Raw genomic sequence first — 24,663 nt, forward strand, 5'->3', positions numbered from 1 at the left:
CTCCAGGCCAGCGGCATGCGGTATTTACCCAGGCGAGCGCACGCGGCCATAGCGCTCGCACGGACCTTCTCCCGGTTCTATAATACATATATCACTTATTGAAGTAAAACTTCTTTTCGAACGCTTCATTTGAGGGGTAAGCTGGAAAGCGTTACGAAAAGTATGGTCGAGCAAGGGGAGAGGAAGCTGAGAGGGAGATATAAGTCAGTAAAGATAAAAAGTTTCACTTCAGTCGTGTGGTGTAATCAATAAACCTTTTTTTTTTTATTTTTTTTTTTTTTATGTATGTTACATCAGAACTTTTGACCGTGTGGACCGATTTCGACAAATTTTGTTTTAATCGAAAGGTGGTGTGTGCCAATTGGTCCCATTTAAATTTATTTGAGATCTAACAACTACTTTTCGAGTTATATCTAATAATGCGTTTTTACTTGACGCTTTTTTCGTCGACCTACGTTGTATTATACCGCATAACTTTCTACTGCATGTACCGATTTTGATAATTCTTTTTTTGTTGGAAAGGGAATATCCCTAGTTTGGTACCGTGATAAGGAAACTAGGATCTGATGATGGGATCCTAGAGAAATCGAGGGAAACTCTCGAAAATCCGTAATAACTTTTTACTGGGTGTACCGATTTTGATAATTTTTAATTTAATCGAAAGCTGGTATTTATCATGTGGTCACATATAAATTTTATCGAGATCTGATAAGTACTTTTTGAGTAATCTTTGATAACGCGTAGTTGCTTGACTATTTTATCGTCGATCTACGTTGTATTACTTGTCGATGTAATTGAAGTCGGTTTTTTTTTCGTTTGCGAGCAAACACAATTATTTTTTTATTATTCGCCTCTGTTACTGACACTAAAATAATTTTTCATATAAATATATGTACATAACAATCACATTATCAGGTTTCTCGGTTCAGTAATCAGTGTGTCTTATCGGTATCATCGGTCTCTGCCAGCTGTTTAAATTCTTCCTTAATGTTAGCTATCCTTGACCAAATCGTTGTTCCAATTACTGTCGCGTAATTTCCATATAGCATGGTCAAAGTCGACATCTTTTGTGATATAAGGGGTCATCCATTAACCACGTGAGGCTTGAAAGGGGTAAATTGGTTGGTAGATTGTATTAAAGAAATACTCGGGATTTTTAGGTATGGGGAGGGGTTAGTCTAAAATGTCACCACATATAACTAGGTGGGGGGGGAGGGGGTTAAAAAGATGCTAAGATTAGTGGACGACCCCTAAGAGACAAAATATGATTGTTCAAATTTGACTGGTACCTTGGCAACATCAGATATTGCATTATAACCACTTTAGGTCAAATAAAAGGAGAACGACATACCAGATGGTACTTATTGACTAAATATAACAATGAGTATCATAAAATAAAAATGACTACAACAGTTCAACATATGGACAAAATATCCACTAACTTTATCATCCTTTATATAAGGCTCCACACATTCATTGACGTCCCCTTGAAGAACCTTCTCGACCCTGACTACCAGGAATATATCCGGAGAAGGGTTCAGTATATCGAACACTGCACTACGGCTAAGGGTCGACAGGTCCGCATGAGGTAAGTGACCAGATAGCATCTGTTTTGTACACTCAGAGTTTAAGTTGAAGTAAAAGTTCTCTGATAGCTTCTTTTTCTCTTTGGCATCGTAGAGAGCCATCGAGGCGAACAGTGGCTCGATGTCTAATTCTAATCTGTTAAAAAAATCATGTTTTTTTTAAAGGTATTATTTTGTACGGTCCTGAATGATTATGTCAAATCATCGTTATCATCATCACTTCAGCCTATGGCAGTCCACTGCTGGACATAGACCTCCCCAAATTCGCGCCAGAAATCCCGGTTTTCCGTAATCCTCATCCAGCCTACACCGGCAATCTTACGTAGATCGTCGGTCCAACGGGCCGGAGGACGTCGCATACTGCGTTTGCCAAAACGCGGTCTCCGCTCCAGGACCCGTCTATTATGTCAAATACTAAAGTTAATTTTATTGAATGTTTAACTAATCTAACAATAAACGAAAAAAAATTGGGTCAAACCAAAGCGATTTTGAAAAGAGCAAAATCAGATTTAAAATCCATTTTGGGTCTCTTAAGGATAAAAGATCAACACTCACTTGAGTTGATGGCACACAACCATAATCCTGTGTCCCATCATCTCACACGGCATCTCGGCAGCAAGGCGTCTTTCCACAGCCTCTTCTTCGTCGAGATATGGTGCGTATAGCCCAAGGAGGTCTGCCTGACGATTTTCTAATCTAAAATAAGTAGTATTCATATAGTAATAGTTAACGTAGTTAAAATTTTAGACAAATATATCTGGTGAATTGTGGTTGCCGAAAGATTTTGATAACTGTTAACATAACACATAACGTTTTGTCTGGCAAGGTAATGTGAAATATTTATTGCAACTCAGATTTAGAAGAAACAGTTTGGATATCAAAAGGTTATTTACAAATACATATAGTTTCATCTGTAATTCTGGGTATGTGTCATGACCAGATCTTAAAATCGATCAGGGCATTTTTTTTGCAATTTTTTTGAAAATTATTTTATTATACTTTTATTTGTTATTAAATATTATACTTATAGTTGTTAATAGTCCGTGCAAGAAGATATTCAAATTATAACATTGGATACATATTCTATAGTCCCATTAATAATCCATTAATATGATTTCTGACAAAACCTACTTTACCTTTTAGCTTCATTGATAGCATCGACTTGTTCTGGAGGTTTCTTCTCAAACACATCAGGTAACAGAGGATCTGAGGAAGAACTGCGCAAGTCCAGACTGGCCCACGAACCGCGTGGCGTGAGGGTCTCATTGCAAGACGATGACGATGATATTGACGCTACCGACTGACGGCCGCTTGATGGTTGTGATTCGAACTGTGTTGGTGATTTTAGAAGAATATAACAAACGATGCTTGGTCTTCTTTTTTAACCGACTTCCAAAAAAGGAGGAGGTTCTCAATTCGACTGTTTTTTTTTTAATGTATGTTACATCAGAACTTTTGACCGGGTAGACCGATTTCGACAAATTTTGTTTTAATCGAAAGGTGGTGTGTGCCAATTGGTCCCATTTAAATTTATTTGAGATCTAACAACTACTTTTTGAGTTATATCTAATAATGCGTTTTTACTTGACGCTTTTTTCGTCGAACTACGTTGTATTATACTGCATAACTTTCTACTGGATCCGTAATAACTTTTTACTGGGTGTACCGATTTTGATAATTTTTAATTTATTCGAAAGCTGATGTTTATCATGTGGTCACATTTAAATTTTATCGAGATCTGATAACTACTTTTTGAGTAATCTTTAATAACTTAAGCTTGACTATTTTTTCGTCGATCTACGTTGTATTAATTGTCGATGTAATTGAAGTCGGTTTTTTTTTCGTTTGCGAGCAAACACAATTATTTGTTTAAATGTGGTAAGATTGGGTTAAATATTAAATGAGTAGTAATTGGATATCACATTTATTTTTAAATAAGTTATTAAGCTTTTATAGGCTATGGTTACAGGCGATCGCAACGTCGCCAAATTATTATCGGGAGTTTCAAAAAGACAAATGCACTAAATGCCGTATAAGTAAAAATTTAAAAAAAAAAAATAATTTTAAAGTAATTTTATTTTTAGTTAAAGTAATTTTATTTTCAAATCAGTCTCCAAACAAATCTGTACACTAAACTACTTAACTTCCTGTCATTGCTAATTTACTCATATTTACGACTATCTTATATTGAAAGTTAATTTAATATTTTGCTAATTTTCGACCAAATCGCATTTTCGTATGACATAGTCGATGACTTGATAATTGGTCACCTTACCTGCTGAGAGGCCAACTCTTCCATAGACGTGGACTGTTCCGCATCTATCTCGTAGTAGTGGGGCGGCGCGGCGAGCAGCTTGTCGAGCCGCTCGCCTAGCCTTTCTCGCCCGCTAGCCGAACCAGAGTACATGCGGTACTTGTATTCGACTACTGTGTAGTCCGATGTGTAACATCTGATGCAGTCACGGACGAACATGGGCGCTTTTCTCCTGATTTTAATTAAAAAATAACGTACTTAGTGATGTAAACAATTATAAATGCTATATCTATAGCTCGCAATCAGAATAGATCTTTGGGGATGCGGAGGAACGAGGCGTGATTACGTCGGGGTCACCAGTTTGCGGGGTGCAATGGTATAGTTTGTGAAGTTCTTGTCCGCCATCGCAAAGGGAGGATCCTCCAACCGGACGGTTATTTAGTCTGGCAGTACTGCCCCCAACGGTTGTTGTCGGGATCTTGTATATATACTCAATCACTTTGATAACTTTGATACCGCGATGTAGGATACGCCAGTTTTCTCTAGTTTTATATGTCGCGAGATAGATGTTGCTATAGGTCTATTTTTCTTTTAATGAAATAAATTGGGATTCAGAAGTTCCTCTTAAAACCTCTAATATGAATGATTTTTTGTTGGACGTGTTTTATAATATTTATATTTACGAATTATTAGATAATCAAATCCGAACAATGCAAACATTTATTTAGAAAGGTCTTCAAATTCATATCAATTTAAGCGTCAAAGGAAGAAATAATGCTGTATATATCAATTCTTACAGATCTTCATCGGGCAGCACGTGCGTTAGGGTCCGGATGCGGCGGGGGACGGTGAGCAGTTCTATGTCGTTCGCGGGGTAGGCGAGGGGGTCCCGCTCACCCATCAGCCTGTCGCATACCTCCTCGTAGTCCGGCGGCTCGATCATATCGGAGAGAGATATCTGTTCGCAGCATATATTAATTGTAATAGTTAGACATTTGATAAAAAATTACTTTAATATTTGAGTATACTATAAGTTTATTTTATATAATCCTATTATTTTTGACATTTGTATTTGTAAAATAATATTGTGATTATTAATTAATGTCCTTGGAATTCCTTATAAATTTTTCAATATTTTGTGATAAATTTTAATGTTAAATTTAATTGTGTTATATTTTTTATGATTTTTTTTTTTTTTTGATAGTCGATTTTTTTTCTGTGATTTAATTTAATATGAATTTGTTATATATAACTTTATTTGTATATTGTGCGTCTGTTTTTTTTTTGCGAATTGTGTGTAACACCTACAATTAAGGCAACACTTATACTTAATATTGTAAAAATTTATGCTTTTTCTGTTCTTGTTAGTGTATGTCTTGTTGGTGTTAATGTTAAATAAATAAATAAATAGACAATATAGTAAATTTACAGAAAGATCCTTGATAGGATTTTTTGTACATTAACTGTAACACTCAGGTGTTGACAGGTTAAACGAGGGTGGCAATAAGGGTTTTAAATAAAAAATAACCTTAAGCATTGACAGTATATTTCAAGGGCATGCAAATATTATATTCCACCAAATTTAATAAGATCTAATACATAAATAACGATGTAAGCGTGTCGTAAAATACTGGTAGTGACATCTATTAAGAAATCTCAAAACTAAAATTAAGTCTGAGTTTGTACATTAAAACATAGGGTAATGCTCAGGTAGTGGACATGCGCCCTCGGCCCATTGAGCCAGAATGAAATAACTTGGGTAGGCAGGACCAAAAAGGTGTCAGGAAGACCCAATTTTTTCTTTTGGTTTATTAAAATCAAAATCAGTTTAAAATTACTCTATTGGAAAAGGCTTCAAAAGCACTTTAGGATCCTCATATTACAAGCTTAAATTATTTGATTTTTTGTTAATTGATTACAGGTAAAGTGATTTTACCAACGGAATGTAGATTCTGCAAAAAAGGAATCAACAAAAGAACTCCACAGTGACTCATTAAAAAAAAAAAAACGTCAAAAACGTTTCGGTCAAGTTTAGTCATGACTTGCATCAAATACAGCACCACTAGAACCATACATTTTTATTATTTATGTAATCTTAACTGAATAATGTGATTTAGCTATTAAATTTCTTTCTAATATAAACTTAGAAAGTAGCAAATAGTCAATAGGAATTAGAGTAAGAGACATATGGGCATTCGTCTAGGATGAACTATAAACTTAGAAAGTAGCAAATAGTCAATAGGAATTAGAGTAAGAGACATATGGGCATTCGTCTAGGATGGTTAAATATGTAGAAAAGGTACAAAACAAATACAACATGTATTTGATGCACAACATGTGTAACCAAACATAAAAATACACACAGCATAACACAACATAAACATAATAAAATGTAGCAACAGGTACTACCATGATATTAAGCACACAAGCATTATAATGAAAGCTTTTTTTAAATGTGAGAACATGTTTCTTGCTTCTAATTCTTAGCTATTTTTGGTAAACATTAATGTAACATCCGCCAACCCGCATTGGAGTAGCGTGGTGGATTAAGCTCTTATTCTTCTCCTACATGGGGAAAGAGGCCTATGCCCAGTAGTAGGATATTACAGGCTGAAGCGTAATGTAACAGTTTGAAGCGTACATTTTTGGCAAAATATGGAATTATAGCATAGAAAATTTTTAATCAGCACTTATTTGTAAAATAAATTTTTTATATTTAACTTAAAAGCTTTATTATAAATACTGTCACGGTTATTTTTAACAGGTATTTCTTAATGGTGATATTGTGTTAATTTGATATTAAGCAATTAAATAAAAACCTAAATGTAACATAGCATATTATAAATAAAATAATTAAAATAAAATTAGCTCTAAAACAATAGAATCTAACACAACAACCACATGTTACACTGTGTACATATAATTAAATTCACAATCTACAATTAAGGGCAAAGGACAGTGATTCATAGGCGTGCACAAACATCTAACAGGATTCCTGACTCACAGAAGAGGAGCACCCAGACAGAGTCCCGACCTTCGACTGGCTATACACCTTACGAGAATCCCCCGCATTCCTATAAATATCGAAAAATCAATCCTCCATTTATTAATACTCTATCCTGAGTTCATGCATGGTTAAACAGTTGGTCCCATGAAAGGATTATAAAATCATTTACCCGGAACAGTTCTGATATTTTCGTCCAAGAGTCATCTATAATTAGATGAAGATCACAGTTTATTTTTAAACTTTTATTACAACATGTATCCTTTTCAGATAAAATAATTCAAAAATCGTTAGATTTGTTTACGGAAACAAGCTTCTGTGTTTCTGTAAACGATTTGACAGTTGACAGTTTGACAGTCGACATCACAGTCGCATTCGTGAACGTAAATCAAAAACAAAAAACGCAGTCAATAATTTAATGGTAATAATGAAAGAATTTGTATCCATAGTATGATTGTTGTTCAATGGTTGTTCGTAAAATATATTAAAAAAAATTGCAATTGATTTTTCTTACAGTTGTTAAGTCTTTTACTACTGAACTTGCAAATTCATTTTGTTTCTTGAAATCATTAATCCGATAGTTTTGTTTTATTTCTCTGAACGTCTTAATAATATGGTAAATAATATAGTTAAAATTTTTCATCCCTCAATTTTGGCTTCTCTAAAATGAGACAAAGAAAATCAATGTGTTGTATTTTTAAACGTACAGGCAAATTGAGACAGTCAATATTATCCATGGCGATCGTTCTCCTTCTCTCAATGCTCCATGATATTATCACTACCCTCCATCAGAGCAAAAAGTTTTCTCCACAAGTCTTTTACCTTTGCAAAATTTTATGATTGTGTTTGCAGGCAAACGACAAAAACCGACTTCAATTAAATCGACAAGTAATACAACGTAGGTAGACGAAAAATTAGTTAAGTAAATACGCAGTATCAAAGATTACTCCAAAAATTGTACTCAGATCTCTATGAAATTTAAATGTGACCACATGTTAAACATCGGCTTTAGATTTAATTAAAAATTATCAAAAACGGTACACACAGTAAGAAGTTATGGGGATTTTCGAGTTTCCCTCGATTTCTCTGAGATCCCGACATCAGATCCTAGTTTCCTTATCATGTTACCACGCTTAAGATATCTTCTTTCCTACAAAAAAAGGATTATCGAAATCGATTCATAAACGACGAAGTTATCCCTGAACATACATTAAAAAAATCATATATATATATACGGTCGAATTGAGTAACCTCATCCTTTTTTGAAGTCGGTTAAAAAAGTAACCCTTTGTGAATTATTCTAATTCAAATTTATTTATTTATGACCTATATCTATCTCTATGTGCTATATCTTAACTTTCTCAAAAAAAAAAAAATGTTACTTCCGTCTCATAAAACATAAATTTGACAATATTTATATTTCTTTCACTTTAATATAAGGCGCTTGATAATTGAGACATAAAATTTATGTGCTATATCTTAACTTTCGCAAAAAAATAGTTACTTCCGTCTTATAAAACATAAATATGATAATATTTATATTTCTTTTACTTTAATATAAGGTACTTGATAACTGAGACAAAAAATTTGAGACACCTTAATTAAAACTCAATTGAATATAAAGTTTTTTTGTAAGCATCCCTAATGACGTCAAACTATACGTCGTACGTACGTCGGTTGTTCTTCTTGTCTCTATCGATATATGACGAAAATGATTAACGCAATCCTACCTTTTAAAAAACATTTTTTTATTTATACGTTTTAGTACAATAATGACGCTGGCCTACAATAACGCTAGTTAAGTAAAAAAAACGAGTGTGCTTTAGACCACACGACTGATGAAAACTTCTTTAGTTGCCCTTACTCTTTATCTTCACTAACTTATATCTCCCTCTCAACTTCCGTTCGCCTTGCCCGATCACACTTTTCGTAATGCTCTAGTCACGCATTCACCAGCTTACTCCCCAAGTCAAGTCGCGTAAAAAAGTTTTACTTAAAAAAGTTAATCTCAGAATTTTAATTTTAACCAAGCTATGAAACTAATTTTTTAAATTCATTTTTTAGAGGTACTGGGAGAATTGTAATTATACGATTTTAGTGATACCAATATTGTCGATATATTTTCAATTTTTTTTTAGTTTGTCATTACAAAACAAAAAATATTTCATGAAATAGTAATCTCGATGAAAATTTTATATAAATAAATATTTTTATTACTTTATATTATATTCTGTTACATACCGGTAAAAGTTGACTTTACTATAGTAAAAGAAATCAAAATCTGTTTAAATTTCTGTTAAACCAAATTTCAAAGCGCGGACATTTTTTTAACATTTTTTTTAAATACCCAATCAACTTATTAGTTTATCCTTATATTCTATATATTACTACGTGAAGCAAAAACTTTGTACCCCTTTTTAAGGAAATTGAGCGCACGGAGGAGTATGAAATTTCACACACTTATAGTTTATTAGCTGTGCCCGCGACTTCGTCAAGTGGAATTTAACAAAAAAGTTATAGTTCAGTTATAAAATATATAAATTTCTGAAATAAAAGCCTAAGTTACTCCTTATTACATCAGCTAACTGCCAGTGAAAGTCCCGTCAAAATCGGTCCATCCCTTTCAAAGATTAGCCTGAACAAACAGACAGACAGACAAAAATTGTAAAAAATGTTATTTTGGTATATGTACCGTGTATACAGCCATATGAATTTAGTAAAAAGCGGTTATTTTAATATTACAAACAGACACTCCAATTTTATTTATTTGTAAGATGTATAGATATAGAGAAGGAGAATGCTAACATTTTTTAAAAATTATGCATAAAAAATACAATAAATCAATTAAAAAAAAAAAATTACACACACTACCATGTATTTGACATACACGTGTATGTCAAATACATAATACTCTTTTATTAAATGTTCAAACTTATAATTTAAATTAATTATGGTCGAATTTCGACCACTGCGCGACCACTGGTTTTATTTATATCGTTAATATAGACAATGTGACATTTCCAACATGTCTAATTGTTTCAGGTGATGATTGAGTCTCGTGCGGCTGAAGCCGTGGCCACGCGTTCTTCAATCCGATTACGTTTAACGTGGACAAGATTTTTTATGTACGTTATGAACCTTATCTCTATTTAAATAAAAGCTATGACATTGATAATATTCAAGGTAGATTCTCGTCAAATATAAAGAGGGATTATAGGTATAAGCAGGCTGGTACGTGATACGTAAACGCGCGAGTGTTCGTAGACACGTGACGTCAAATATAGATATATTAATCCGTTCTAATCATTACAATGTGATTTATTTATTAATTGATATAGATTCTGTTTTTTTTTCTACTCTTTTTTTAGATTACGGCAGTAACCTAGAATATTAAATTGTTTCATAGAAACTAGCAGGAATGTCTTTATGTTAAATAAATTACCCACTACTAGCTTATGTATGTTTATGTAAATTTATATCTGTATGTGTATGTATTTTTGACAATTCGTTAAGCGGCTTGAGATAACAATATTCAATGCAATCCTTCATTGACATTTGACAAGAAGTCTTATGTTAGCTTTTACGAGTATATACTAATATTGCATAAGTATCTAAAGTACAGCAGAGAAGTAAATTAAATTAGTTAGATAAGATTTTTTGACCACCATTGAAAAGGGAGGATCCTCCGACCAGACGGACGTTGTGTCTAGTGGGCTACTGCCCGAACGGTTGTTGTCGGGTTCTTGTGTATATTTTCAACATTCGGATAACTTTTAATATTGCGATGTGGGATACGTTTAGTGGATAGTTCGTATGTTGCGAGATAGATGTCGCTACAAAAGTAATTTTTTATTGTTACGTGTTAGGGTTCGAAGGATTTGGAGAGAAAGACCTGCTGACTCTTTTCAAGACTTTATTCACTAGCACTAGGTCCAACACAAAGCACTAGGTTCAAACACTAAGCACTAAGTTCAAACACTAAGCACTCACAATGTCCTCAGTCGTAGCCAATGTCGTAGGTTTCGCTAGTACCACTAGTTTTCACTCTTGAAGTCGCCTCGAAGATCGCTCAAACTGAACTGAACTCGTTCGCCTCGCTACGGCTATTTATATCGGCCGAGACGAGGCCCAGACCATTCTGGAAAGTTCGCGCATGTACCCGGTTTTCGAGACTATACTTCTATATAGTTCCCCAGTTGCTCCTCTAACGCCATCTAGTATTGAGTAGAGAGTTTCATGCGGTCTCTGTCTTTGCGTGGTTTCAATGGTTGCCGCTAGATGGCGCTAGTTTCTTTGTGTGTCCTTAACACTACTCCCCTCTTAGAGATGCTCGTCCCGAGCATCGTTGTTACTGCCATGGTAACGCGCCAGACGGTCTATGTGTACCACTTTGAATGTCCCTCTTGGTTGCTTTTGAATCCTGTAAGTCACATCATTCAGTCGGGTAACCACTTTGTATGGACCGTCCCACTTGGTCTGCAACTTTGGCGATTTCCCTTTCCGGCGGGTTGGGTTATGCAGCCACACCAGTGACCCTTCCTTGAAGCCGCTCGTGTTCGATTTCCGGTCGTATCGGGTTTTCATGTTCTCACTTGACTGTAAACCATTTTCCCGAACCAAGGCGTGTATATAGCGCATTTTTTCCCTTAAATCGCTGACATAGTCTTGTACGGTATTTGGTTCCTCCGGTGACCCTCCAGTCAATAGGTCTACTGGTATTCGTAATTCTCTACCGTAATTGACATACGCCGGGGTAGCTTTTATGCTCTCATGCTCGGCGGTTCGGTACGACAGAAGGAAGAGCGATATATACTTGTCCCAATCTTTTTGTTTGTCGTCTACCAATTTCGCTAAATCCCTCTCAAGGGTCTGGTTAAATCTCTCAACCATTCCATCAGACTGTGGACGGTACGCGGTGGTCCTCGGCTTATGCATGCCCAAAATTCTGCACACTTCCTGGAATACTTGCGATTCGAAGTTCCTGCCCTGGTCAGAATGGATTTCTAGAGGCACACCAAAGCGACATATCACTTCTTCGACTAACTTAGAAGCGACTGTTGTAGCTTCTTGGTTTGGTATGGCGAACACTTCGGGCCATTTGGTGAAGTAGTCCATGACGACCATAAAATACTTGTTTCCTGATTCTGTTACAGGAAATGGCCCCGCTATGTCAACTGCAATTCGTTCCCACGGTGCACCGACGTTATACAACCGCAGGTTCCCACGGCTCTTGGTCTGAGGTCCTTTTACAGCAGCGCAAGTAGTACATTTGCGGCACCAATCCTGTACATCATCTCGACAATGCAACCAGTAGAATCGTTCTCGCACTTTTGTTAACGTCCTCTTGACACCTAGATGACCTCCTGATACGCCATCATGTATTTCACGGAGAACATCTGGTACTCTCGTTCTTGGGACAATTATCTGAAGGTGGAACTCTCTGCCGTTAGTCTTCTCCCATTTCCGGTAGAGTATTCCGTTTTGAAGTATCAGACTGTCCCATTGCGCCCAGTACGCCTTAGTGACAGCGCCAGTGGGTGCAACCTCACTCCAGATTGGTTTTACGTCACCCCGTTTCTTCCATGTGATGATGTGCCGAAGGTCGTCATCTCTTTCTTGAGCTTCCCTCATAGCATCATTCTCCCGGAGACCCAAAGGGTTCTTGTTAGCTTTAATGTTACTTCATTAGAATCCTGCTTAACACAATGTTTGCAGACTTCCGAACACTGCCTTCGTGAGAGTGCGTCGGCATTTCCATACAACTTCCCGCTGCGGTGTTTCGTCTTGAAGTCATACTCCTGATCCCGGGCAGGAGGCGAAGCCCTTTGCTTTTTCAGCTCCTCTATTAGTTCCTCTATCCTTTTCATCCGTGCTATCTGGGTCTTCTTCTGCGGACAGTTGAGCTGAAGATGGCCCCTCTCGCCACACTTGTAGCACATTACTCCAGAACTTTTCTTCGTAGGAGCCTTAACTACCTTAGTACGTAGTTCCGCTAGACATTACAATTCCCATGGTTTCAAGGCGTACTACTCTCTTCTGTAGTTCAGTGAGGCCGGTTTTCACATTTTCAAGATCCAATCCTAACCCGGCAACTCGTTCTTCCACTACGTCGACGTCTTTTCGAAGCTTAGTCACCGCGTCACTAACATCTTTTACAGCCCAAAGCGTTTTTTCTTGGAGCTCTTTTTGTTGCTCTTGTAATTCTTGCAAAGCACCACGAATTTCAGCCTTTTGTTACTCTTGTGATTCTTGCAATTTGAAATTTGTTTGTTCTTGTAATTCTTGCAATTTAAAACTTGTTTGCTCTTGTGATTCTTGCAAAGCACTACGAATTTCAACCCTTTGCTGCTCCATTAATTTAATTAAACTTCCTAATTGAAGAGCCACTTGAGAGTCTGTAGAAGTTACGGTGTCACTGGTGGGCGCGGTAAGGTGGACGGGTCCGGTGGGCGGGGCCTGATACAAAGAGGGCGGGGCCTGAGCGGGCGGGGCCTGAGACCGAGTGGGCGGGGCATGTGTCCGAGTGGGCGGGACCTGAGCCTGAGTGGGCGGGGCCTGGGCCGGAGTGGGCGGGGCCTGAGCCCGGTTGGGCGGGGCCTGGTGGGCGTGGTCAGTGGGCGGGGCATGATAGGCGGGGCCAGTGGGCGTGGCTTGGTCCACGGTGGGCGGAGCTTGGTCCCCAGTAGGTGTGGCCTCCGCAGCTCGTTGCGCCCTTATCCTGACACCCTTGACGTCCTTAAAGTCGGTCGGAGTCAATGGCATCTCCAAATCTCACTTCCGACACCAGTTGTTACGTGTTAGGGTTCGAAGGATTTGGAGAGAAAGACCTGCTGACTCTTTTCAAGACTTTATTCACTAGCACTAGGTCCAACACAAAGCACTAGGTTCAAACACTAAGCACTAAGTTCAAACACTAAGCACTCACAATGTCCTCAGTCGTAGCCAATGTCGTAGGTTTCGCTAGTACCACTAGTTTTCACTCTTGAAGTCGCCTCGAAGATCGCTCAAACTGAACTGAACTCGTTCGCCTCGCTACGGCTATTTATATCGGCCGAGACGAGGCCCAGACCATTCTGGAAAGTTCGCGCATGTACCCGGTTTTCGAGACTATACTTCTATATAGTTCCCCAGTTGCTCCTCTAACGCCATCTAGTATTGAGTAGAGAGTTTCATGCGGTCTCTGTCTTTGCGTGGTTTCAATGGTTGCCGCTAGATGACGCTAGTTTCTTTGTGTGTCCTTAACATTATTTTAAATAGTTAAGTATTCAAATAATTGTATTGTAAAATTCCGATTTAAATTGCAATAGACTACTTTAATGAAGTAAAATTTGATTTTGATTTGAATTTAAGTCGCTATCTCGACTGATATCTTACCGCACGCTTGCAGTAAATCAGCTTTGAAATATTTAGGTAGATACTGTGACTGCATTTTACGCTGTGAGATCTTCACTTATTCAGATGTAAATATCAAGATCGACCTCTTTCTCAACGCAAAGCTTTCTTCTATCCGCTTTTATCTTTTAACCAGTAATGCATTTGTAGTTCTTCCACCATTGTAGGTAGGCCACATACGGCAGGCTGTGTTAAATATTTATCATCATATTAACATTTATTCGTTAAACTTGTTTTGTATTACTGTTTCCATGATCATTTTCCATTATTTTTTTTCCAATATTCAAATTTCTGTATTATTATGTTCCAAAATAAACGCTATTTATATACTTAATATAACTAAATTTTAAATAAATTCTCCCTGCCCGATTGAGCTAAATTTTTTAAAAAGGAATGCCTCGGAATATTTTTTTAAACTTGTGTTTCTGATATAATTGAATTTCATGTATTTTAATTAAAAATAGTAGAATATAAAAACTCTTTTTTTAAAGTTATTTTAATTTGAAAACATGTAGGTATGTCAGTATTGCGTCATCATTTCAGCCTATCGCAGTCCACTGGTGGATATAGGCCTACCCAAGTTCACGCCGACCATCCCGGTTTTCAGTAATCCTCATCTAGCTACCGCCGGCAATCTTACGTAGATTGTCGGTCTAGCACACCGGAAGGTGTCCCACACTGCATTTGCCAACAATAAACAATAATAACAATCAACAATATTTACATTATTTATTGGCTTACCTCGTTATACAAATATACACAATTTTTTTTTGATCTTATTAAACTTATGTTACTTTTGTGTTGGTGTGCAAAAAGTGTAAATAAATAAATAAATAAATAAATAAATAAATACACTCTAGTGGCAATTTAAGTACCTAAAGGTTTTATACTTAACGAGCTGACCCGATGACCCCCTCTTTGATCTTTTTTTAAATAAATCTGTCCGAGAAATAAAAAACTTAAAAAAAAAAACAAATAATTCAATTTGGTGCACCGAACTAGTTCAAAAGTTATACGCGCACATATACTCGTATAGAAGAAGTAAAATTAATAAATTATGCTTCAAACCTAATGTACATCTGTGCGGCTTAAAAATTTACCTTAAAACCGGCTAAAGTATGTAATTATGTATGCAGTGATGTCAATTTTGTGAGTAAGACCAGCCTTTAAGATATCTCGTAAAGCTGTGATAAAAGACAAAATAAAAAAAAGTGGTACATTTAGTGAATTTTATATCTATAACTGCTGACAACAAGTAAAAAAAAAAAAAAAAAAAACTAGAGAGCGATGAACTCAGCAAAAATTGGAATTAGTTGAAAAGAAACGAGTTCAGGTGCTTGTAGCAACATAGCTCAATAATTAGGTTACCTACTTTTTTATACCAAATTGTTATTTAGTACGAAAAGTCTATTTTTTAGTCAAACATTATGGAGATTTATTCGTTGCGAGGCACAATATTCAAATAAGACGTTTGATCAATGTTTTAACAAAATTTGGACAATGATAATGGTCTTGCGTATATATTTTTTATAAAGTTACAGGTTTTTCTTTACTCATTCCTTTTGAAAAAGAACGTGACTCGCCTACGAACGAATAAACATTGCTTAGCTATATTGTGAACAAAATAATGTAAATCGTTGAATGTGTTGGTTACTATAAGCGCAAAAATAACAATGGCTGGAATAATTCGGCTTTTATCTTTTCTACTATATTATATATGTAAGCCTCTTTCTCTATCTAGGAGAAATATTAGAGCTTAATCTACCACGCTGCTACACTGCGGGTTGGCGGAAAATTCCCTACTATGAGTAACGATCACAGTTAAGTGTATCTATATGATAACAACCGTTACCGACAGCTTGTTGTGTTCTTCGAGGCACGGTGGGGAGACTCACGAGAACAAACATAATGATAATCATAATAATATTAAATTTATATAAGTAGTTATTATAATATATGTATCTATTATGTATTGGACGGGTGGAGAGTGACATTCAGTATAATAATAATAATAATACCCTTTATTGTTCACAACAACAATTAACACAATAACATATTACAAATAAAAAACAATTTACAAAGGCGGTCTTATCGCTAGAGGAGCGATCTCTTCCAGACAACCTTTGGGCATATAGGACACAGCGTAGTGAAAGTGGTAGGGAAGTGTACACAGAGAAGTGACAATTACTGTCACCTAGAACAATATCAGACAAACATACAAACCGGAAAGGAATATTTGCACAAATATAATAATAATAATAATAATAATATCCCTTCGGAACGGGAATGAAACCCGCAAACCGCCCGCTGTTAGGCTCATACATAAGATACGCACCACTACACCAAAGCGGTTATTAAGTCTGGTCAGCTGGTGTCTAAATATTTGTCAGAGTAATTAGTTATAATGTATTTGTTAGTGTAATTAGTTTTAATTGTTTGTAAATATTAATGTAAAATTAAGACTATCTTCAAACAATTAAGATAATATAACATACAATACACCCAAACACATCAACCGTTTACTTTAAAATAATAACGTTAAAAGAGATACTTATCTAAAAGAAATGAATACATTGTACGATAACCGTATGTATATTAATATTACGTTCGGTGTTAATTTAGTACCATAGCAAATTAAGAACTAATTACTATAGTATTTACAAGATAATTAGGGATTTGAATGTTTTTTTTTTAAGACGGTTAACTGAATTAGGCCCCGTAGCCCCACCCGGGCTGCGCGCATCACCGTCAGTATACATCCAGCTTTCTTGGAACGCGCTCGCTTTAAATCACAATCACAATATTAAATCATACTAAATATAGTACAAATATTAATAAAATTAACACAAATGATAATTAAAGTTGTTAATTAATAAGTGTATAAGAATGTGCGACATATTTAACTTATATTAAGTCGATTGAAATTTTTCGTGCTTATAATACAAAAAAGGTTTTAGTTTCACAAAAAAAAAGTTTTAGTTTCACCAAAAAAAAAAAATCGTGTATTAAAGGACTTTGTTTGATTAAAACATAAATTAGATAATATTTAATTAGAAAAGACTGTAAGCCAGTGCAACAAGTGACGGAATCAAGTCTCAACATGTATCTTTATGACGTAAGTATTTTTGACCTCCTTTTTTTCCACCACAAATAAATTTAATAAAAATTGTAAATTTACAAAATTGACAGCCATAGATGGTTGATATAAACTTCTTTAGTGATATAATTAATTAAATATTATGCCCCGCTTTTTCATGACTTTGAACGGGAAATTGAACTTTTTTTAACCATGTTCGGTGACCACAAATCTAACAAATTTTAATGCGGCTTATAAGAAAAATGGTATGTAATATTTGGCAATATGCCTGAAATAATTGGAGCTAGTATTCTTTTATAGGATAGGGATTGAAATATAACAATAACAATAGTTTTGTACATTAAATACGTATTATTAGTAGGATTTTTTTTTCAAATAATATTAATTTTTTTATTTTTCTCCTGGATAAGTGGCTTGGGTTTCCTTAGTAAGCACTCTGATCCCCCACGTTTGTATTTACCTACCTACTTCATAGATTATTAGATGGTTTATTACGAACAAAATATTTAATTACCTTTTGGAATTATTTTTGATTGCTTTTATCTCACATAAAAGAGAAAGGCTTGGGTTTCCTAAGTAATCAATTTGCTCTCAAGTTTCTATTTAGGTCGACGATGGGATGACCTCGGAAACGGACTAAAGGACTCCGTAAATTTTATTCTTATACTCCGTATTTATTTCATTATCTTTTCATTTCATCGCGTTAAAATATACCATATGATACCTAGTGATAACGTAGCATTTCAATAGTAAAATATTATTTTTAATTGGTCTAGTAGCTTTTGATTTTGTCAATTGACTAGCCCGTTGGCGCAGTTTGTAGTGACCCTGCTTTCTGCTCCGAGGGTTGTGGGTTCGATTCCCACCCCGAGTCTTGGTGTAATTTAAATATTTATTTATATATTCATATATGTATTATTAATTAAATATTATTAAATAACGAATGTTAAAAAAAAATGCATGAAATAAAAGGCTTTTTTATTTTTTTATTTTATTTTATTTTTATTTTATATGTATTATTATGTATGTTAAAAATATGTAGCCATACCAGTCGGGTGTTAGCTATAATACAAGCATTATCTATAATATAAAAATGAGTCGCTGAATGTGTTGCTAAGCGCAAAACTCGAGAACGGTTGGACCGATTTCGCTAATTCTTTTTTTAAAATATTCCTTGAAGTACGAGGATGGTTCTTACGGAGAGAAAAATTCCAAAAAAAAAAAATTATTAAATTTCCTGAAAAAGTCTAAAAACAACACTTTTCTATACTCCCATACAAAAGATTTGTGATAATACTTAAAAGTCAATTTGAACTTTAATACCATACTAGATAAAGTTTGTGTTAGGCGATACGAAGTTCGCCGGGTCAGCTAGTATATAATATTATAAGACACATATTCAAAATAGTCGCAATCAGGGCCCAAATAAATTGAGTGTTATTTCAATTATAGGCACATACAGCTTATTTATTTCTTTATAATACAGATATATAGATAAATATTACGAATATGTGTATACATAACGATTTATTTTAATAAAATACTGAAAATGCAGAGGAAGCCATTAAAAGTTTTCAATACTGTAAAAGCGTCAAATGAAAATAACACTCGTAATCTCGTAGAACGTCTCGTAAATGACTACGTCGCTACGCTCGTAGCTTCGTAGCACTAACAGTTATGCTTATTTCATCGTAAAAAAAGGTTGTTTATACGAACTTTTCAATAATATGTAAAATATACGAAATGGAAATAATTTATTTATTAGAAGCTAAATTATTACATAAAATATGTTATATATTGTAATGAAAATATTATTATTTTAAAAATTTGTGTATCTGTCGTTATTTGTTTGATAACTGACAACAGATAGGCGTTGTGGTCATTACTCTTTGAATTTTGACCCGCTGTCGCGGGTTCGATCCTTGTTAGTGAATTTTTTTTGTACAGGCCATATAGGTTTTTATCATGGCTTGGGATATGCATTGTATGTCAGACCTCATCTCTCTCATCTTATTCTTTCTCTTATTCTTTCTCTCATTTTCTTCTTATTGCTTGAGACGCGTTTGAAAACCAGTTACATATACACATTTAAGAATTTAGTTGATATCTTAAATGTTACTAGTTAAAAAAAAATACACGATGATTAAATTTAATGTTAATCTAGAAAAATAAAAAAATTACGCTTTTTTAATTCGCCATATATTCTTATGTTGGATAGTCTATTTACCGAGGAAGAATAGGCTATATAACATTTGAGTATGTCTTTTCTTCAAAATGACGCGAGCGAAACCGCGGGCACAACTAGTAAATTCATAAACATACTTTTGTGTTATATTACAATTATTGAAATAGCGAGAATTATATAGGAGTATCTAATGAATAACGTTTCAATATCAAAATGCGGACAAAACAGAGTAATTATACATTTTCCCTCAATTTTTTTTCTGAATCATATTCTTTTTATACCTTTTAATGAACGAGGAAAAAAGTCAATCGAATTTCCATAAAAGAGTTACAACAGCGAAGCGGAATTGATGGCTTCGTTCAAAACATTTGGAATTATGTAAATAAAAAAATCTTATAAACCTTTTTTTTTAATTACACAATCGGTAGAAAAATAATATTATTTTGTACTAACTGGATCCGCGATTTTGTGACCTTTTCTGTATCCCGGAGAACCGCTCTGACTTTCCGGATAAAAATTATACAGTATCGCAGCTCATACTAGAAACATGTTTGTCTGATAAGCTTCATTCAAACATGTTGCAAACAGAAAAAATAAAAAAAAATATCGTTTTGATCTTCACGAACGGATTATAGGATGTCCTCCAAAATTTTTATTTATTATCTGTGTGTATATTCTTCTCTACCGACTTGCTCCAGATTTTGAGCTAAATATTTCCTAGTACGTCTGCGTAACCTTAATAGCTTATCGTAATATCGTTCATTGACATGGTGACGTCTTACTATCAACTACAATGATCTCAACAACTAAAGGAATTAAAATTAAAATTGTATTTTGTAATTTTTGTTAAAAATATAAATAAGCCTATTTGTGTACCAACTCATTTTAAAAAGTGTATAATTGGCCTATACGTAACTGACCTACTTATAAGCGAGTCCATTGCTTGAAAAGACCTAGTTTTTTAACGTCATTACCGATGATCTTAGTCAGCTTTTAGTTATTATTGTATGTTGTTTACTACGCTAGGGTATAATCCTGTGCAAAATTTATTTATATACTAGCTGACCCGGCGAACTTCGTATCGCCTAACACAAACTTTATCGTATGGTATTAAAGTTCAAATTGACATTTAAGTATTATCACAAATCTTTTATATGGGAGTATAGAAAAGTGTTGTTTTTAGACTTTTTCAGGAAATTTAATTTTTTTGAATTTTTCTCTCCGTAAGAACCGTCCTCGTACTTCAAGGAATATTTTAAAAAAGAATTAGCGAAATCGGTCTAACCGTTCTCGAGTTTTGCGCTTAGCAACACATTCAGCGACTCATTTTTATATTGTAGATGTAATCTATCAATTAGGCACTTGGTAGCGCACAGCAGGAAATATCGTGCTCAAAAGTCTGGAACAGTCCGACTGGGGGAAGTACATCGACCTTACAGAACATCACTACTAAATAATACTGCTTTCAAGCAGTTTTGTTTCTGTGGTGAGTAAGGGGACCAGAACTCCTGGGGAGGGTCGGGGTAGGGTTGTCAACAGGCTTGCGATGCTTCTGGTGTTGCAGGCGTCTATATCCTATGGTAATCGCCTACCAGCATGTGAGCCGTACGCTTGTTTGCAGACTTAGTTGGGTAAAAAAAAAAAACACAAAAATATATTAATATTTCTTTAAGATTTTTTTTTCTTTCATTTTATGAGTTAATAACCTACACTCATTATTAGTTAGAAAAACTTGTACCAGAGGCACAAATGATAACTGAAACTGATGAATTTAAGTGTAAAGGGAAGTAAAGATAAGATAATTGTGATTGCTCGCAAACTAAAAAAAACCGACTTCAATTATTACATCGACAAGTAATACAACGTAAGTAGACGAAAAAAATTAACAAACGCACTAGTCGTTACTACGATTTTCGAGGGTTCCCCTCGATTTCTCCGGGATTCTATTATCAGATCCTGGTTTCCTTATCATGATACCACGCTTGGGATATCTCCTTTCCAACATAAAAAGAATTATCAAAACCGTTTCATAAACGACGAAGTTATCCCCGAACATACATTGAAAATAAATAAATAAATAAGCGCTTCACACTCAACGGCCCCAGTAAGATTTTCTCCTGTGTCTGGGGTCCAGAAACACACACAATACACAAGCACAACGCCCAGACCACGACAAACATCTATATCCTCATTTTTTCAAGTCGGTTAAAAATAGCTCCACTACTATTAATAATAAATTAAAATACATTGTAAACACAAGTAACTTAAAAATAACAAACGTATTCATGTTAGTGACTTTTTAATTCTACATCTGATATTCATAGGGCTTCGGTATTAAACGGAATGGCGAGGTCAAGTTTAACTATGTACCTGACAAGCGCGTGGAAATTGTTAAGGACTCTTGTCATTACATACATTAATACGTTTATTATAGTATTTAATTATAAGTAGTTTTGTAGTCAAGTGATGGCTTTCAATAGTGCGAAGATAGTACAGATGATTACCAATGTTTTTTTTTTTTTAAATACGACTAAGGTTGGCAAATCCTACTTAAAAACAAACCTTATCCAGTAGCTATGGTGACCTAACTCATAACAGAATACAGCTTGAGAGTAGTGTTATTTATCTGTGATCATCTGAATGATTGAGGTACTTCGTCAGTCGGGCCGTTCCAGATTTAGAGAAGAATATTTCCTGCTGTGTCCTAACTCAATACAATGTCACCTGTCTCAATGTCACTTGTGATAGATAATATACACAAAGAATATTATTTAAACGATCGAGATTACAAACATCTTAAATCATGTCAACAGCTGGAGATATCCAGCTCAAAGTCTTGAGCATACCGACTGGTAAGTTCCTCAATTGTACAGATGGTGCGCTTCTTTGCTGCCCTAGTCATATGAAAACAAAACAAAAAAAATTTAAAGAGATATAAAATTACTACTGTCATAGTCTGTCAAGAAAAAAAAAAACAAAAAAAAAAGAAAAAAGAATCGGTGTAGCATAATTCTAAATATGTAATTTGTAAACGTAATTTTTTCAAATGATTTGTTACAATAATTAGCAAAAGTAGAAGTTTTGTAGAATTTGTTAATTTTTTAATATGCCAGTTTACTTGTACTATAATAATAGCATTTTTTTTCTTTTCTTATTATGTTGTATGTTATCATTGATAACAATATCATTCAAAACATTTTTTTTTCAATCAATAATTATAATGAATCCTTAGAAGAAGAATATAAATCTGTCTAGAACTTAGATTTTTTTTTTAATATTGCTATATTATATCTGTGTGTCATTTTCATTTTTATGGCAAAATTTTATTTTTGTAGACTATTTATACACTATATTATAGATAACGAAAATTTTTCGTTATTTTTTTCTTTTGTAATTACCTTTAGCCTAAAGGTTTTAAAGACTGAAATGAAAAGGTAAATTATACAAAGTAGCGATTATTTCTGAACAGTAAAAGCCCCAACTCGGGTGTCGGTAAAGTCCGAACCCGCTCCATTAAGATCTCAAGTTGGTAATTTACTGCAATTTTTTCTTGTGAATTGTGGAAATAGAACAACTTCCAGAGAAAAAATTCTCTATATTACCATTTTATTGTAAAAATTTTAACAGTGCCGATGTCAATTTTAAACAAATACTCGTTACTGTGAAAGTACCTTTATTCGCATCAATTCACGTTATTTTTTAGTTTGGTTGACGTCAATTAACCAATCACGTGAGCCATAGTGTGATGCATTATAGCCTATGATTTTTTTTGAATGCCTGTTAACTTTTAACACAAAAATAACAAAAGAAACATTAAAGTAAGTAAGGTTATAAATAAGCTTATTTCTTAAGAAGAAGTAAAAAATGATCGAAGCGGCCTGTTGGAGGATTTAGTATGCCCATTATTTTTTTTTTTATACAACTAGGTCGACAAACAACCACCTACGTCCAACCCCCCCAGGAGCTCTGGTCACCATACTTACAACAGCAACTTAACACTGTTTGAATGCAGTATTATTTAGGTGTGATCTTCTGTGAGGAGGCACCTCCCCAGACGAGCTGCTAAAGACTTTGAGATCTTTATTTACGTCACATTTTAATAATATGTAGCATACTTTTTTTTAAATGATTACTTTTATTCCGTTTTTTATTTAAAATAATATTAATAATATCTTAAGAAACCTCAACAACCTCAGGATATAATTTACGCTTCATACTTTGAATTAACACAAACGCCCAGACACTTGCAAACATATCTACGAACACACAATATATAAGCAAAAACGCCCAGATCACGACGTGTAATTTGCTTGTATAAATATTTTCCATGAGAGCATTCCATGTCTACAACGATATTAAGTTAATCTTTAAAAAGGAGTCCACATATTTTTCAATTATATATATAAGTAGAGTCTTTTTAAAATAGATGAATTATAATTTGTCTTTCTGTGTATGTGTGTGTTACGTTAGAGCTACGATGATATTAAGTCATATTTACATATTTCTCACTTATTTATAGCTTTTTAAAAGACATGCATTACAATTTGTATGTGTATGTTTTATAAGTTTAGTTAGAGCTTTTTCGGATCCGTGATGATGTAAGGCCGTCGTGACGTCACTCATGCCAGGCGACTGACGTACAGACTAGTATATAAGTATATCCATGATACCTCTATTAGGGCTCTGTGAGAGGGAATGTACGCCGCCCTGGAAGTGTCTGGCGCAAGTGTAGAGAGATTTATTAAAGGAGGTTTTAATGTGGTTCGCTTTTTTTTTATTAAATATATACGTGTAATCGGCCTTTCAGTTTTAATCGCGGTAAGCCTTGTTTTAATAAATGAGTACCTTATAATAATGAAAGAGTAAACATAATTAAATACACAATTTTTTAACTCTTAAAATTAGTAGAAATACTATTTCCTTAGGAATTTATAACCAAGAAGACCAAATATGAATTTAACTTTAACTGTTAAAATACGGTTGAGCTCCGAACTCAGAACAGTTAATAGCAAAATAAATTATGATGAATGAAAGAACGAAAATTACGGTTTTTGGTAAACTCTATGAAACATGTAGGTATTGTATAGGCTCCTTCCTTTTGGTATGAATTGGCTACGCACAAATATGTTTTAAAGGCAATTCAGT

General features: G+C 34.5%; 1 protein-coding gene across 1 annotated transcript in view; it reads right to left on the bottom strand.

The window, feature by feature from the left end:
* Positions 1 to 7,151, bottom strand: part of LOC123669696 (dedicator of cytokinesis protein 7) — a 28,153-nt gene extending 21,002 nt beyond the window's left edge. Inside the window, exons 1-8 of the mRNA XM_045603287.1 lie at positions 7,017 to 7,151; positions 6,845 to 6,914; positions 4,638 to 4,798; positions 3,862 to 4,072; positions 2,723 to 2,916; positions 2,142 to 2,282; positions 1,443 to 1,722; positions 9 to 77 (exon numbers count right to left, since the gene is read on the bottom strand). Coding sequence (XP_045459243.1) covers positions 9 to 77; positions 1,443 to 1,722; positions 2,142 to 2,282; positions 2,723 to 2,916; positions 3,862 to 4,072; positions 4,638 to 4,798; positions 6,845 to 6,914; positions 7,017 to 7,051 — 1,161 coding nt within the window. The 5' untranslated portion in view covers positions 7,052 to 7,151. The remainder of the gene's footprint in view (positions 1 to 8; positions 78 to 1,442; positions 1,723 to 2,141; positions 2,283 to 2,722; positions 2,917 to 3,861; positions 4,073 to 4,637; positions 4,799 to 6,844; positions 6,915 to 7,016) is intronic.
* Between the last annotated feature and the right edge of the window lie 17,512 nt (positions 7,152 to 24,663).

The sequence above is a fragment of the Melitaea cinxia genome, chromosome 3 (assembly GCF_905220565.1).
Source record: "Melitaea cinxia chromosome 3, ilMelCinx1.1, whole genome shotgun sequence".
In the NCBI taxonomy this organism is placed as follows: domain Eukaryota; kingdom Metazoa; phylum Arthropoda; class Insecta; order Lepidoptera; family Nymphalidae; genus Melitaea; species Melitaea cinxia.